Raw genomic sequence first — 16,476 nt, 5'->3', positions numbered from 1 at the left:
TTTTAAAAAGGTGAAAAAATATTCATATTACAGTCTATATAAACAGCAGTTTGGGGACTTAAATAAAAAGTTAATTGTAATGCCTATTATATGGTTTAGGGCTGTTATTTTTGCAACTCTCTTTCCCAGGTCAAATCATATCTAAAAAGCAGAAGATGCCTCATCACTGAGCCGTGACTTTAAGTATTCAACTGGGCAAAACCCACTTGCTTTAGAAGCTTTATAAAATCTATACCTAAACTTATATAAGAATGAAGATGAAATAAATGGCTTTTAATATTCAAGTCAGATAATTAAAAAAATAATGGTTAACTATGAAATAATATATTAACCACAGAACTCCTTGTATGAAAAGTTTTAATGAATTATGAGCCATTGGCCATTACAGACTTTCAGCCTCAATTTTTCTTTCCTATGTAGAACCAGATAATTAAAACAGACTATCTCAAGTATGACAGAAGACCATAGTATGAATAATAGTATTGTTTGTTTACACATCTGCATGCTTTGCTCAAGTTAAGAACCAAAGAGAATGCTCCCAGTTTCCCAAGTCAACAAGATAAACTCAATTACACATTTTTCTTTCCTGATCATAGTTCTAGCTAAAATACAACCAATACTACTTTGCCTTTCAATAGCACATTTTATCCATCATACAAATATTTTTTCTATTATTTTCTCCTTTACCTTCAATATGCTTGTGAGGTAGTGAAGGGAGGGAGCAAAGATTTTTTTTTTTTTTTTAATTTTGCAGATGAGAAGACTTAAGGTGAATTTAAAACTCAAACTTAGCAGCATACTGAAATCACCTAGGAAGTTTTAAAAAATCCTTATGATCATGTCGTATCCCAGACCAACATCAGAATTTTAGGGTATGGGACCCAAGGAACAATATTTTTCAAAATGCACACGACTCCAAAGCACAGCTAAGTTTGAGAACTATTGGTCTAGATGATTTATACTTAACCTTCAGGTGCTGCTGTCTTCTACCTGAATGCTCTCTCAGCACCAATGAAAGAGATTCCTTTTCCTTAAACATTGTTAACAGTTTAATATTCTCTGTACAACTACTATTGGTCTCCAGTAATAAAATAATTTATCAGGTTATAAGTGAAGGCTCTTCATTCCCCTGATGCTCATTCTAAGTATGAACCTTCATTTTATAAAATTTGCAAATAGCATATTAGAGAATTTAAGTCTTTGAGATAAGAATGGCTTTTTGTTCAATATTGACACAATTATTTGATTCTAGGTTCAGTGTGCAATAACCACGTGTTTCTGTTTTCCATTCAGCACCTTCAAAACTTTGTTACAAATGAGTATTAAATGAATATTACACTAATAAAACAAAACGAAAATTATAAGCAAAACTCTCAGCAAATGCTCTTAGAATTGGCTATATCACACCCTGAAAAAAAACAATAAAGTACATAAGGGACTTTATTGTTGTATCATTTATCAACCTTCATCCTAAACCTCTTTTCTTCTATTTTTAAACTTTACCAAATTGAGTTGTTCTACACCAAGAAAAATCAATTTCTGTAGCAGCTATATTCTCTAACACTTTTAACATATAATTTCACTATGTACTATTAAATATGGTTTCCAGGAGGTTTCTTCTTGACGTGTATATTGAAAAGATCATTAACAGAGTTCACCTTTAAGCAACATACCAAATACGCAATAAAAATTTGTGAACCTGTCAGGTGGCAAAAATAAATCTTTGCTCATCACTGAAATCCTGTTTCATAAAAGTATTGATAATCTTAACTCTTGAGGAGCAAGCCAAAAACCCCAGCAAGCTGCTTATTGTCCCTAACTTGATTAGATTTAAAACAAAATTACACACAGCAGTAAGCTGAAAAGCAAAGAACCACCTGCCTTAGCCAAGTCTTATCACAAAGATGTATCTGAAACCATACAGTTATACTTTCATACAGAAAGATATTTGTTTCTCTTACAACAAAAGAAAATCTCAGCTCCTGTATGTTAGATTGTTAATTCAAGAATATTAGTGAAATCGGATTTTGAGTCAAAAACTAAGACGAGGATTAATGTCAAGCTCTTCTACAAGGAAATCTTCAAAATATTGCCAACCTGAAGTTTTCAGCGCAAGGTATTTTATTTCAAGTCCCATGGGGGCAATTATCTATAATGAGATTAAGAACATTCTTAACCTGGGTTCAGGCTGGCACTGTTTCAGATGGGTGAGTAAACATTTCTTGATAACCCCAACGAAGAGTTTGAGGCTTAGATTTGTTGCCATGATGTAAACAATATAAAATTAAAAAAAAAAATTGTAGTATCTACAGCATTATAAAGTTACAAAATAAAAGGACCATTCATTCTTTTCTGAAGGTCTGTGACTAACAGCTTTCATATTTGAGGCCTATAAGAGCAAATGGCAATGTTCTGTATTATTATGAGATACTTTCTCAAAGGGCCAAAAAATAAAACCGACACTATAAGATGCACATTATTATTATTACTACTGACATATGTATGATTAGAAATAGATTTGCCTTCCCTCAATCTTAAACCAGGAGATCGAGGGGTCTATTCAATAATTTTGATTATTAAAAGAAAAAATAGTAGACTGTAACAGCTATGGAAACTATAAACCAAATTAATGTAAAAATGAGCCAATACAACACATCTCCTCTTAAAATCCTCTTCTTTGTAGTTACCTAATTTTCCCTAAATGTTACTGTAATTTTGTACCATGTAGTGGTTTTTAAGAAATTGAACTAGAACAAAGCAACCCCTTTGTCCTTTTTTTTAGTTTTTTTTACACACTTATTATACATACAACTTTTAAAATAGCTGCACAATTTTACATCTCACTGTTAGAGAAGTGCAGTCCAGGCAGACCATGCTTCTCAATATATTAAAAATATTAAATAAAACCCAACCAGTTTCATACTTTTCTAATAGTCAAGCTGGCTGGAAAAAAGGGTCTGGAGAAAAAACAGGCAGTTGTAAAACAGGATCAGTCTTTCTTCACAAACACACTACTTAAAAATCTTGCTATTCCCTTATCTTATCCCTTTTATAGCATCTCTAAAATCTCACCTTAAAAGTTGGTAATGACACATTGCTAACTTAGAGACAAAATCTGTTGCAACATGCATATGTCTACTGCCCACTCAACCAACTGCAACCCTGAGGATTTTTCTGGCCCAGTACAAAGAGGAAACACTAAGATAATCTCTGCCATAGAGTTGCTTCTCCAGTTAACAATTTCATGTGTTTTTCAGGATGTTTCTTGGGCATGCATGTATGACACTGTCACTTCATGATTCTACTTTCCACAAGTAGGTATCTCCTCCATTCTGTCTTTCATCCCAAGAAAGCCACTGTCATCCATCCAAAGGTTTTCCAAGGTAAACCAAAGTCACTTCTGTGTTGCCATATACAGCAGAAACTGCTGGATATAAGCAGACTTTTGGAAGTCCTCTAAAGGCAACCCCCAGGAACTCATATCCACGTTCAAAAGCTAAAGTCTTATCTTCCATGTCTAAGATGACGCGGATTCTTTCTCCTATCTGTAAACAAACAACAAAATAAGGTTAGAAGGAAACTCACCAAAAAGGCATAGCTAGAATAACATACAAATCAACAAGTTGAAAATATTAAGAATATATATCTTAAAAATTATCTGGAAAAATGATCAGAGAAGTTTTCTGGTCAGGGAGTAACATCTAGAAGAAACAAGATATATCAACTTCATCACAAATGCTTATTTTGATAAGTATTTTTTAAGATGGGATCTACATTTAATACCAAAAATTTAAATGCTCCCCCTGAACAGTTCCCAGATTTTATTTACTCTTCATTTAAAGGTTTTTCTTAGGAAGTTTACTACTAAAATCTGTAACTTGGTACATTTCACTCACACACACACACACACACACACACAAGTTATCTAAATAAACTTTTCAAATTATTCTAGTATTGTACAACAGAATATTATTCAGCCATAAAAAAGAAATATAATTTTGATACATGCTACAACATGGATGATCCTTGAAAACATTATGATAAGTGATGAACTGAGCCAGACACAAAAAGGTAAATATGTATGATTCCATTTATATGAAGCACCTGCAATATTCAAGTTGTAGAGTCAGAAAATGGAATATAGGTTGCCAGAGGCTACAGGAAGGGACACAGATGGAAAGTTATTGTTTAATGAGCACAGAGTTTGTGTTGGGGAAGACAAAAAAGTCTTAGGTATAGATAGTGGTGATGGATACACACATTGTATTAATGCCATTGTATTGTACACTTACAATAGTTAAAACAATAAATAATGCTGTGTATATTTTATCATAATAAAAAGTTACCATAATAAAAAACACATAACATCTAAAGTTTACAAGCAGTTCTAAATATAATCATGAGGAGCCAAATCTGACTATAGATTCTGAAGATGCATAATAAGCTTATTAGTCATTTTATAGGCCACTGCTCTGAAATACCAGTTATAAAAACAGCAGCACTGATTGTTAAACTAAAGCAGAAGCACAATATACCCAGCTTTTTTCCCACATGGAAAAGTGGGAAAGCAGACAAATAAGGATATTTTATTTTTACAATTTGCATTTACAAAAGGTTGTTTCACCTATACACTTGGAGGCAGAAAGTCCTAACATTTGCAGTCAAAAATCAGAATTTAGTATTTCCCAATTATGTCAATTCCTGCTGTTGCTGTTACTTTTCTTTGTTGTATTTAAGTAACTGTAAATATCTTCTTCTTTCTTCCCTTTGCCCAACTCATAGATTAACTCATAGATTGTACCCCATTTTATGGACCTAAAAACATCCTAATCACCATCACCACTATTGCCACCAACAAAACAAACAATAAAAATGAAAAGTGAGTATTTTGCTTGGTATTCATTCTGTAGTTTATTTGTATTATCTCATTTAATTCTCCCATCTATCCTAATATTTGTCCCTATTTTACATACGATAGAAACTAAGATGACAGAACCATTCCTGGTGAAATTTGCAAGTCTGCTTCACCACTGACTGATTGAGTGTATAGCAAACACACAACACAGGGAGCAGAAATCAGAAGTCTCACTAGCTTTAGGTGTCAGAGGGCAAAACTTGAGAGATGGCAGAGCACCCAGAAACTTAGAGGAGGAACTCCATAAGCAAACAGAACCACAAAGATGATGAGCCCCAAATCTGAGAATAAACTGCCCAAATCATTGTGTGATCACTGTCTTACATAGACAAAGAGGAAATCCCCACAGAATCAGGCTGGAAAAGTAACGGCTAGAAGTCAAACACCTCTATCCCCCAACCAAAACAAACAAACAAACCTGAACAAAGACCTAGCTGCTATACACCATGGTGGAGACAGAGTTTAGTCTGAAGACTCCAGGCAACTTAACTGCCTACTAGAACATCTATACTTTTCGGAAAAACAGTGATTTCTAAAAACAAAACATTCCAGTATTACTACTACATATTATCTATAATTTCCAATTTTCAATTTAAATAACTGACTGGATGGGACACCTGGGGGGCTTAGTTGGTTAAGCATCTGCCCTTGGCTCAGGTCATGATCCCAGTATCCTGGGATTAAGTCCTACATCCAGCTCCTTACTCAGCAGGGGGCCTGTTTCTCCCTCTGCCTGCACTGCCTATAGCTTTCCGTGCTCTGCTCTCTCTCCGACAAATAAATAAAAATCTTTAAAAAAAAAAATAAAATAAAATGTTTTAAAAAAATAAAATAAAATCTTTTTTAAAATTCCAAAAATAAAAAAATAAAACTGACTGGATAGGAAAAGAAACAGAAAAGTATAATCTATACTCTGAGGAAAAAAAGCAGTCAACAGAAACTTATTTGGCAGACAAAGAATTCAAAGTAGCTATTATAAATATGTGCAAAGAATTAAAGCAAAATCTAAACTGATAAATGGACAGAGATTCTCATAGAGAAATGGAAACTACAAAAAAGAACCAAACAAAAATTTTAGAGCTCTAGAGTAAAATAACCAAAATTCACTAGACTGGCTTAGTAGAAAAATCGATACAGTAAGGAGAATGAATCTATGAACTTGAAGATGGAGTAACAGAAATTATCTAATCCAAAAAACAAAGAGAAAAAAGATTTTTTTAAACAAGAACACAGCTTCAGTGATAGAAAGACAAAGACAACATCAAACAGCCCAACAACTACATTAAATGTAAATGGGTTAAACATTCAGATCAAAAGACAGAGATTATGAGATTGGGATAGATTTAAAAGACCCAACTAAAAAAAAAAAAAAGACCCAATTATATGCCCTCTAGGAGACCCATTTTAAACACAAAGACAGATTGAAAGTAAAAGAATAGAGAAAGAGAGATACCTTGTAATAGTAAGCATAAGAAAGTTGAAGTTGCTATATTAACTTAAATATTATAATTTATATATTTATAATATATATTAAAATATATAATATATAAATATATATTAAAATAGACTTAAAAACAAAAAGTAATGAAATCTCCAACTATACTTGCTAATTTACCTATTCCTTCTTTAAGTTCTGTAAGTTTTTGTTTCATGCGTTTTGGAGATCTATTATTAGGTGCATATATGTTTACACAGTTGTTGTATCCCCCTATATGATTAACTCTTTTATCATTATGAAATGACTCTAATAATATTCCTTATCTTTAAGTCTATAATTCCTTAAAACTTCCAATTTCTTTTTTTTTTAAGATTTTATTTATTTATTTGACAGAAAGAGATCACAAGCAGGCAGAGAAGCAGGCAGAGAGAGAGGAGGAAGCAGGCTCCCCACTGAGCAGAGAGCCCAAAGTTGGGCTCGATCCCAGGACCCTGAGACCATGACCTGAGACGAAGGCAGAGGCCTTAACCCACTGAGCCACCCAGGTGCCCCAAAACTTCCAATTTCTTGTCAGATTACTGTGTTTTAAACTCAGCTGGCTCTATGGTAATCATATGGCTTTTTACAAATAAGAATATAATTTTGACCCCAGAATCAAGTGAGTATGGCATAAGGCTAGGATGAAAAGAATAGGGGCGCCTGGGTGGCTCAGTGGGTTAAGCCTCTGCCTTTGGGTCAGGTCATGATCCCTGGGATTGAGCCCCACATCGGGCTTGGCAGGGAGCCTGCTTCCTCTCTCTCTCTGCCTGCCTCTCTGCCTACCTGTGATCTTTGTCTGTCAGATAAATAAATAAAACCTTAAAAAAAGAAAAGAAAAAAAATGCAATAGTTTGCCTGAATTTGCCTGTCTTATAGAAATCACTGACACCTCAAGAGGCTTTGAATCCAAAAATTAATGAATAGCAGAGGGTATGTGTGTGCATGTGCATGGTGCATTTGTGGGAGTAAGAAGTCTAGAAAAAGGAGATTTGGATGTGCCATGATATATGAAAGATGACAATCTAGATAGAGCACAAGTTGGGAAACTATGGTCATTGGGCCAAATCTGCCTGCAGCCCATAAATAAGGTTTTACTGGAACACAGTTATGCTCACTCATTTACATATCATCTATGGCTGTTTTTGTACTATAAAAACAAAACTGAACAGCTGTGACAGAGACCAAATGGACTGCAATTCCTGAACTATTTACTACCCACCCTGTACAGAAAAAGTTTGTCAACTCCCAACTTAGAGCAAAGATAAGATTGCTCAAGGTCAAATATGTATCAGGAAACAAATATGGAAATACTAAAAGATTATTAGAGTAGCAAAGAAAGGCCAATTACACTATTTTTAAGTTGTCAAAGCTACTATATAAAACTTTATAAATTTAAAACAAATCAAGGCATGATTTGACAAAGGACCAGAACTGAGAAAATAACCCAGTTTCTTACCTGATATTTTGGTGCATTGTTGCATTGTGGAAAACTGCCATTGACTTCTCCGTTATGCAGTAGATTATTGTCCACCAGATTCCAGCCCCAGCTCTGGTCATCACTACCCAGTAATGCCACATAACCTTGGCACTGCATGGGGGCCCGTTTTGTGGCAATTCCAATCACTGCCACAGTGCCCAGAGGGCCTTCCCACCATACTTCCCATGCATGGCGGCCCTCACTGAAACCAATCTTGGTCCTTGCACCATCAGTACTCTGAGCAATGGGGTTTCGATGTAAAGTAAAGCCATTTTTCTTAATGTAGACATTCCTGGAGCAGTCATTAGTGCTGAAGGCATGTTGGAAAGCACGTACCTGAAAACATGAAAAACAGACCAAAGGAACAGAAATTTGATGTTTCTTAAACATTAAAAAGTACCCAAACTTTAGGGGTGCTTGGGTGGCTCAGTAAGCCTCCAACTTTTGATCTCAGGGTCGTGAGATTTACCCCTGGGTTGGGTTCCATGCTAGGGGTGGAGACTGCTTAGATTCTCTCTCTCCCTCACCCTCTGCCCCTTCCCATACCCCCCCCCCCACTCCTGTGTGCTCTCTATCTTAAAAAAAAAAAAAGGTACCAAGCTTTAGGCTCCATGTTTTTAAACAATAAAGTGATATATATATATATATGTGTATCATACATATATATATATATATCACTTTATATGTATGTATCATACATATATATATCACTTTATATATATGTATCATACATATATATATATATCCATATACACACACACACACATGTATTTTTTAAAATCACATTGTCTCATTATTGATCAAAATTCTGAACAGTAGTTTAGTTTCTCCAAATCAATTTCTTAAAATATCTAAAGATATATGCAAGAATCCTTATATTTTAGAGATAATGCTGAAATGTTTATGGATGACGATATCTCAGAATTGCTTTGAAATATCTAGGACTAGCAAAGGAAAGTGGGTGGGGTAAACATGAAAACAGACTATCCATGAATTAATCACTGGTAAAGCTTGGTGGTAGGTTTGGGAGGTTCTTTAAACTATTTTCTCTAGTCTTGTTTATATTTAGTATTTTATATCAAAAAGTTAAGGGATGTATAATTTTCATATTGGCAATACTGTCATAAAAAATATTTTAACAGAGAACTTAGTCATAGCAGCTCTAAAGTTTATGAAAAATTTTAATAACCACAAACAAGGTTAGATCCTCAGCTCCCTTGCCAATTATTACTCACATATTGAGAAAGCACCACTCTCATTTTACCAAATCAAATAACCCCATAAATAGCACCTAATTTCAAACACTAGCGTTTATAAGGAAATAGTCAATACGAATAGCTATCACTGATAGGACAGATTAGTTGACCTGCACTAACCAGTTTTTTAAGCTTCCAAAACCCTGTACAAAAATTTCTACTCTGTACAAATAGTAAACACTTCCCATGCTTTAGTAATTTAAAGTTTTTGATTTGGGAGAGGGAGAAAAAAAGTGTTTGCTTTGTATGTTTGCTGAAATTCTTTCTTTACTTTATTCAAACTACCTCAAAGCAGTCAAAGGTTGGGGCCTATTGCTTTAGTTAACCTAAGCCACCAACTCCAGAATCAAAGATTTCATTATTAGGAGGGGCCTCAAAAAGACCTAGTGCAACACAGGGATGAGGACACAGACCTAAAACTCAACAGCTAGTTAGAGCAAGAACCCCAAAGAGAAGTCAGGTATCTCTTCATCCAGTGTTCAGTTACTATTAGCCAGTACCTCACTGCTTCACTGTTGCACTGAAGACCAGAGACAAAAAACAAACAAAACCCCTGCTTGATTTAGGAGGCTATCATACTGAAATATTTCTAAAATTTTTCCTATCTGTTCCTACTTTTAAGCACATTAAAAAAATCAGAACATAAGATTAAATGGGAGAGTAAAATGTCCCCAAAATATTAAGTATTAAAAAACTCAAGAGGGTTTAACAACTAAAATATAAAATACTTTATAAAATCTTTATTATAAAATTTTTAACATACTTACCTATGTCTATTCCCCAATTCTTATAAATACTAATTGCTTTTTCTCTATGCTTCTTCTCTTTATCACAGAGACATTGTTGACAGCCACTTCTTCAGATTTCTGACTTCTTCCTACTACTCTGGACTGATCTTTCTTCACTGTACCCTTTTCTGGTGGCCATCCTACTTCTGCCCCCTAAAAAACTCTCCAGAACTCAGTCCTTAACTCTCTTCCTAATTTCTTTCCAGACCTAGTTTTCTAAAAGAGCACCTTTATTACATTTCATCCCAGTTCAATAACCACAGATGGTTCCATACTAACTACCATATTAACTGTGAATTTTTCTTCCTGGTTTTCAAAGCCCTTCAGGTATGGTTCTTCCTACTTCCCTTTCTAACTTCACGTCATTCTCCCCTCTCTGTAATATACCTGCTTTCCTTCTCAAACACATCCTATATCCTCTAAGACGAGATCTAGTCTTGCCACCTATATGAAGGTAGTCTAACTGGAACCACCCAATCCCCAATTTCTCTCTCCTAAGTTCTTATCCATCATAGTTGGCACCATACAATATTTAAGTCTGTATCCAACCTGGAATGTCTGGTGGCTCAGGAGGTTAAGCGTCTGCCTTAGGTCATGACCCCAGCCTCCTTGGATCAAGTCCCACATTAGGCTCCTTCCTCAGTGGGGAGCCTGCCTCTCCCCCTGCTTGTGCATGCTCTCTCTCTCTGACAAATAAAATCTTAAAAACAAACAAACAGGGCACCTAGATAGCTCAGTGGGTTAAGCCTCTGCCTTCGGTTCAGGTCATGATCTTAGGGTCCTGATCGAGTCCCGCATCGGGCTCTCTCCTTGGCAGGGAGCCTGCTTCCTCCTCTCTCTCTCCACCTACTTGTGATCTCTGTCAAATGAATAAATAAAATCTTTAAAAAAAATTTTCTAAAACAAACAAACAAGAAGTCTGTATCCAACCCAACTACTTGATTCCAGTAAAAAATATATTGAAAAACAACAGGAAAACAACACTAATCTTACTAAATTGTCCAACTTCTCTCAGCCTAGAACAGAAGGGCATGTTAAGGAACACTATGGGAATGAAATCTGCAAAGTCCAGATTGAGGGAAACAGAGTAAACAACCTGATTTCTTCAACAGATAAGTTGAAGTTGCAGGAATGGAAGTTAGGAAAGAAGGAGGCAGAATCTGTTGGCTAAAATAGCCTTTAAGACAACTGCCTTTGGCTCAGGTCATGATTCTGGAGTCCCAGGATTAAGTCCCGCATCAGGCTTCCTGATTGACCAGGAGTCTGCTTCTCCCTTTGACCCTCCCTGCTCTCATGCTCTCTCTCATTCTCTCTCAAATAAATAAAATCTTTTATAAATGAATGAATGAATGAATGAAATAAAATAGCCTTAAGAAATATATCAACTGTTTGCCATGAGAACCTTATATAGATCTTGATTAAATAAACTTAAAATTAAAATTATAGCATTTGACATTTCTGAAACAATTGGAAATTTTAACAATTTGGTTACATTAAGGAATTATTAATTTCCTTATACTTCATTGATATTGACATTGTTACTGTGTTAAGTGTCCTTATCTTTTCAATACTTTTTGATAATTTTTCTTTTATTTATATCCTTATAGTTAAGATAATTTTTCATCTGAAAAATTCAGATGAAATGGAAAAATAAATACACAAATTAATAAATAAAAAACAATCCATAGTTCCTTTCTCACAGTCTAATGCACAACCTAAATTTTACATTAAAACAAACAATTTTAGGGGCGCCTGGGTGGCTCAGTGGGTTAAGCCACTGCCTTCGGCTCGGGTCATGATCTCAGGGTCCTGGGATCGAGTCCCGCGACGGGCTCTCTGCTCAGCGGGGAGCCTGCTTCCTCCTCTCTCTCTCTGCCTGCCTCTCTGCCTACTTGTGATCTCTCTCTGTCAAATAAATAAATAAAATCTTTAAAAAAAAAAAAACAATTTTAAGACGTACTTTAGGATCTAGGTCTAAAAATTAGAGAATAGGGACGCCTGGGTGGCTCAGTTGGTTAAGCAGCTGCCTTCGGCTCAGGTCATGATCCCAGATCCCAGCATCCTGGGATCGAGTCCCGCATCGGGCTCCTTGCTCGGCAGGGAGCCTGCTTTTACCTCTGCCTCTGCCTGCCATTCTGTCTGCCTGTGCTCGCTCTCTCCACTTCTCTCTCTCTGATAAATAAATAAAATCTTTAAAAAAATAATAATAAAATAAAAAAATAAAAATTAGAGAATATATTATAGTTAGCTGCTAAGTATGACTGAAATAATTGTTGTTCCCTGATGACATACAAAATATGAACTTTTTAAAAAAAGGATTTTTATTTATTTATTTGACAGAGAGAATCACAAGTAGGCAGGGAGGCAGGCAGAGAGAGAGGGGTAAGGAGGCTCCCCGCCAAGCAAAGAGTTTGATGTGGGGCTAGATCCCAAGACCCTGGGATCATGACCCGAGCTGAAGGCAGAAGCTTTAACCCACTGCACCACCCAGGTAGCCTAAAATATGAACTTTTAAAAAGAAGACAAATCTTAAATAGACTGGAAATTCCAAATACTTTTGAGTTTTATGCTATCCTATGCCTATTCCCATCCTCCTCTTAGCTAGACAGGCTCCCTGGAAATCCTAGGACTTTATCTTTCTTCTTCTTCATCTCATTCACTCCCAGTCAGCTGTCCACTTATGTGCATTTGTTCTCTGTGATAGCTCTCCCAGACATCCTCTTCTCCGCTCTGCGTATTTGTTCCATTCTTAAGGACCTCTGGTACAGGTACTAACCCCTGTTCTGTCCAATTCATCTTATGGCCTAGTTCTTCTAAACCACAGCTCTTGTCACTCCTCTGTGCAAACTTCTATGGTTTAAAATGGGAGAATAAAGCCCAAACTATACAATGAAGCCGATATGCCAAGAACATCCATAGTATATCTAGTCTCAACATACCTTTACAATTATACTCCCACTTCTTCAATTCAGTCTCCCTAAACCCTTTTATATCTCTAGTCTTTCCTCTAAGCTCCAAATTGTAACAGCTGCCTATCTGAAATCTGTCAGCTGTCTCAAAAACACTGTAAATTCTACTCTACCAAAATTGAACTCAGGCTATTCCTCCTAAATCTAGCCCAGGTGATTCCCATAATTATATAATCGAGATATCTAGAAGTCATTCTTGGCACCTCCCTCTCCCTCACCCCTATTTCAAATCTATTGCCAAGTCCTGTAGATTTTACTTTCTAAATATTTCCTACATTTCTCCCCATCTCCTACACTACCCACTTCCTAACTGATCTACCCATATTTCTAAGGTCCTCCTCCAATCTGTTCTCTATACTGAAGTCAGAAATAACCTCTTAAAAATGCAAAAAAAAAAAAAAAAATCACACCAATCTCCACACTCCTAACCCCCTCTTGCTTACAATTCAAAATGGCTTCCCTATAGTTTGGCCTCAACCCACCTCTTTCATTTTCTCTAAAACCTGTCTCACCTTTGCTCTCCATGATGCAGCCACACTGATGCATTTTCTACCCCTCATACTCATCAAGTTTCCTCCTGGAAGGCTCTTTTCTCTCCCCTTGGCCTTATTGTTCAGATTTTACTTCATGCATTGTATCCTCAGAAAAAGCCTTCCTTGACCTCCCTACCTTGGTCAAATCCTCCATTACTGACATTCAGAGTACTATGTACTTCTCCTTCACAGTACCTACCACAGATGCAATTTTATAACTGTATGATGATTTTATTAATTATCTATCTCCCCACTCCCCACTAAACTGTAAGCTCCAAAAAGTAAGGCATCCATAAAGTTTTGGGTCTGTTTTTATTCCACTGCATTTGCAAAACTGAGCACAGTGCCTGGCACTCACGTTTTTTAAAATAAAAACATACACTCTACAAATCCTTTGCTTTCCTCTTGTCCTGCTTTGCTCAGGGTATTTCTTCTTAGTAAAATGTTCAAATCCTATCTTTAAAATTCAGCTCAAATATAATCCTAACCTCAAAACTTCTCCAAGCCTCCACTCAACTTGTACATCTTTCCTTTCACTGAAGTTCTAGTGTGTGTGAATATATATATTTCCAGTATTTATAATAACTCTAACAAGAGCAATTTCTATCATGTGTTATTTCTATACATTTTTCTTCTCTCCTTGACTGAGGACTTCCTTACTAGGCTATCTGACTTCTTTTGAATTAACCTTTTTATTCTCAAGACATGCAAGAAAAGTTCTGCAACATCTGAATGAACATATGATTAGTACTAGTTTACAATACCTACCATGAGTGTGGTAGAAAGACACACGAAGTGTTTAAAAACCTAAGAAACCTAAAATATCTCTGGAAGAATACAAAAAACAGGTAACATAGGCTGCATACAAGAAAGGAAACTAAATTGGGTGGCTGGTGCAACATGCAAAACATGCAAACATGCAAAAGAAGACATTTTGCTGATATTATTTTGCTTCTTTTGCATGTTGGCTCACATGAACACATTACCTAACACATACTATAATATGAATCTGGACTCCTGTAAATAGATACATTACAGACCAATTACAAAAAGGTCTTGTTGAAAATAAGTTAAAAACAATAAGGTTTATTTAAAAAAAAGCTAAATAAAATGTATGAAGCCTATCTGTTTTCAGGCAAAGCAGGACAAAACTGCCATGTTCTGCGCTCTACTACATAAATTACAACTAGTATCCACTAAGCATCTACCATGTACAAATATTGTTCTAATAAATTAACGTTATTTCACTTAATAAAAATTTGATAGTTGACATACATAATGGCAATATTCCTTATTGTATTAAATGAAAATTTCCTTTATTACATAAGAATAAATTTTACATCTATTTCATAAAGAAAAAAATTTACTTCTTACTCTGACTCCCCTCCTTGGCAGTCTAGTTTGAAAAGTGGTATATAGCCTTTTTAGTTATAAATGTATTTTTTTATGTTTACCACATTCTAGGGCAGGCTTCATCCTCTCTCATATTTGCTCCCAGTGACTGCTGTACTGAACAGTTATCTATCCAACTGAATACAAGCTCCAGGCCTTTGTTTATATTGCCTGAAGAATCTTCTCAGCCCTGCCATAACCTGTTACTTGAAATTTTCACTTGTATATGAACAAGGCAGGAGTATGCCCAAGAAACTAGGAGGCAAAAAGGCAGCAAAACCGGTATCAGCACATTAGATGACAAATGGAACAGAAAAGGCATACCATCAAGGTGGAACTATGAAAAAGTTGGCAGAGAAGTAGCCAAATAGTGAGACAAGGCAGGATTAGGACAGTTAAGTGGTGCCCATGGGGGAGAAAGGGATGTTCTGTTAAAGCCTGTATCTTGAAACCTAGTAGAATGCCTACGACCACGTAGAAAGTTTACGACCACAGTAGAATGTCTAGGACCACACTCATAAGCCCGAAACATAATGGAGGGAATTAGAGAACTTGGGAGAAAATAGGGGCGGGGGGGGAACAGTTAAAAATCAGAGCCTGGAAAAGGTGAGGTGAATGTGGGGAGAAAGCAAACATCTTAGAAACTAAGCCGGTGTTAAGACAGCCGAGATGACCTCATAAAAAACAAGATAAGAGTACTGAAAGGTACAAAAATGGAGGGGGAGGTGGCCTGCCCTTTGGGGAGAAGACTGTGGAAAGTGGAATGAGTGATGGGAACCAGGAATTGCAAACTATCTGGTCCTTTAAAAAGTACATCACGGAAGTGGGGTAGGTTAAGGAGCAGAACTTCAAAGAGAAGAGGATCTTTATGGAGGGGGGAGGTGAGGTAAGGTATTGACTGCAGCCGCGCAAAGGCGGGATGGTGAGGCGAGGAGTCTGAGTCAGAGCTTAGATGAGCAGCACTGAGACTGAGCGCGGCGCAGAGAAGCGGGACTGGGGGCAGCGGCGTGGCCCGGGGCTCCCTCACCTTGGCCTTGTAGCTGGGCAGGTTGCAGAGGATGTCCGTGCGTAGAGCCTCTTCTGCCAGGCTGCGGGCGCAAAGGCTCCGCCACACCTCGCTGTTCTCATCACCGTGCAGGCAGCGGTACCAGTGCTTGCACACCAGGGCGCAGCTTCGCAGCTCAGACAGCTCCAGGTAGGAGAACACCAATTCCAGCACCCGGCTAGGCAGCCGGCCCCCTGCCCCCGCAGACCCTGAGCCCGAGCCGCCAACCGCGCCGCCGCCGCCGCTACAGCCAGCCCCGCCGGAGGCTCCCCCAGGCCCCGGGGCTGGCGCCGCCATCGCCTCACCAGCCGGCCCAAGGGCCGCCGCTGCCGCCGCCGCTTCTCCCCGTCTCTGCTGGGGAGGCCAAGCCTCGCCTTGCGACCAGAGAACCTCGCTCACCGCCCCTTTCACAGCCAACCACCGGCCCTCCACCACTCCCGCCCCTGCCCGGGGGCGTCCGCCGCGCGCCCCGCCTCACTAAGGGCAGACGCACCGGCTGCACGGGCGTCCCCCGCCCCTCCTCCCCGGCTCAGCGCGGGCGTCGGAACCGCCCGACTCGCACGGCCTCCCCGCGGCGCGCCCGTGGCTCCGCCATACTGGTTGAGGGCACGAAGCAAGGGCTCA

The 16,476-nt window shown here is 37.7% G+C and overlaps 1 protein-coding gene across 1 annotated transcript; it reads right to left on the bottom strand.

The window, feature by feature from the left end:
* Positions 1 to 340: 340 nt before the first annotated feature.
* Positions 341 to 16,465, bottom strand: FBXO45 (F-box protein 45). The gene is made up of 3 exons (XM_059163026.1): positions 15,835 to 16,465; positions 7,849 to 8,205; positions 341 to 3,545 (listed from the first exon to the last, which is right to left on the bottom strand). Exons 1-3 carry the CDS (start codon positions 16,147 to 16,149, stop codon positions 3,360 to 3,362), a joined length of 858 nt encoding a protein of 285 aa, XP_059019009.1. The 5' UTR covers positions 16,150 to 16,465; the 3' UTR covers positions 341 to 3,359.
* Between the last annotated feature and the right edge of the window lie 11 nt (positions 16,466 to 16,476).

Source organism: Mustela lutreola, chromosome 2 (assembly GCF_030435805.1).
Source record: "Mustela lutreola isolate mMusLut2 chromosome 2, mMusLut2.pri, whole genome shotgun sequence".
Classification (NCBI taxonomy): Eukaryota; Metazoa; Chordata; class Mammalia; order Carnivora; family Mustelidae; genus Mustela; species Mustela lutreola.
Note: the sequence above shows the minus strand (reverse complement) of the source record. Positions and strands in the feature narration are given on the sequence as shown.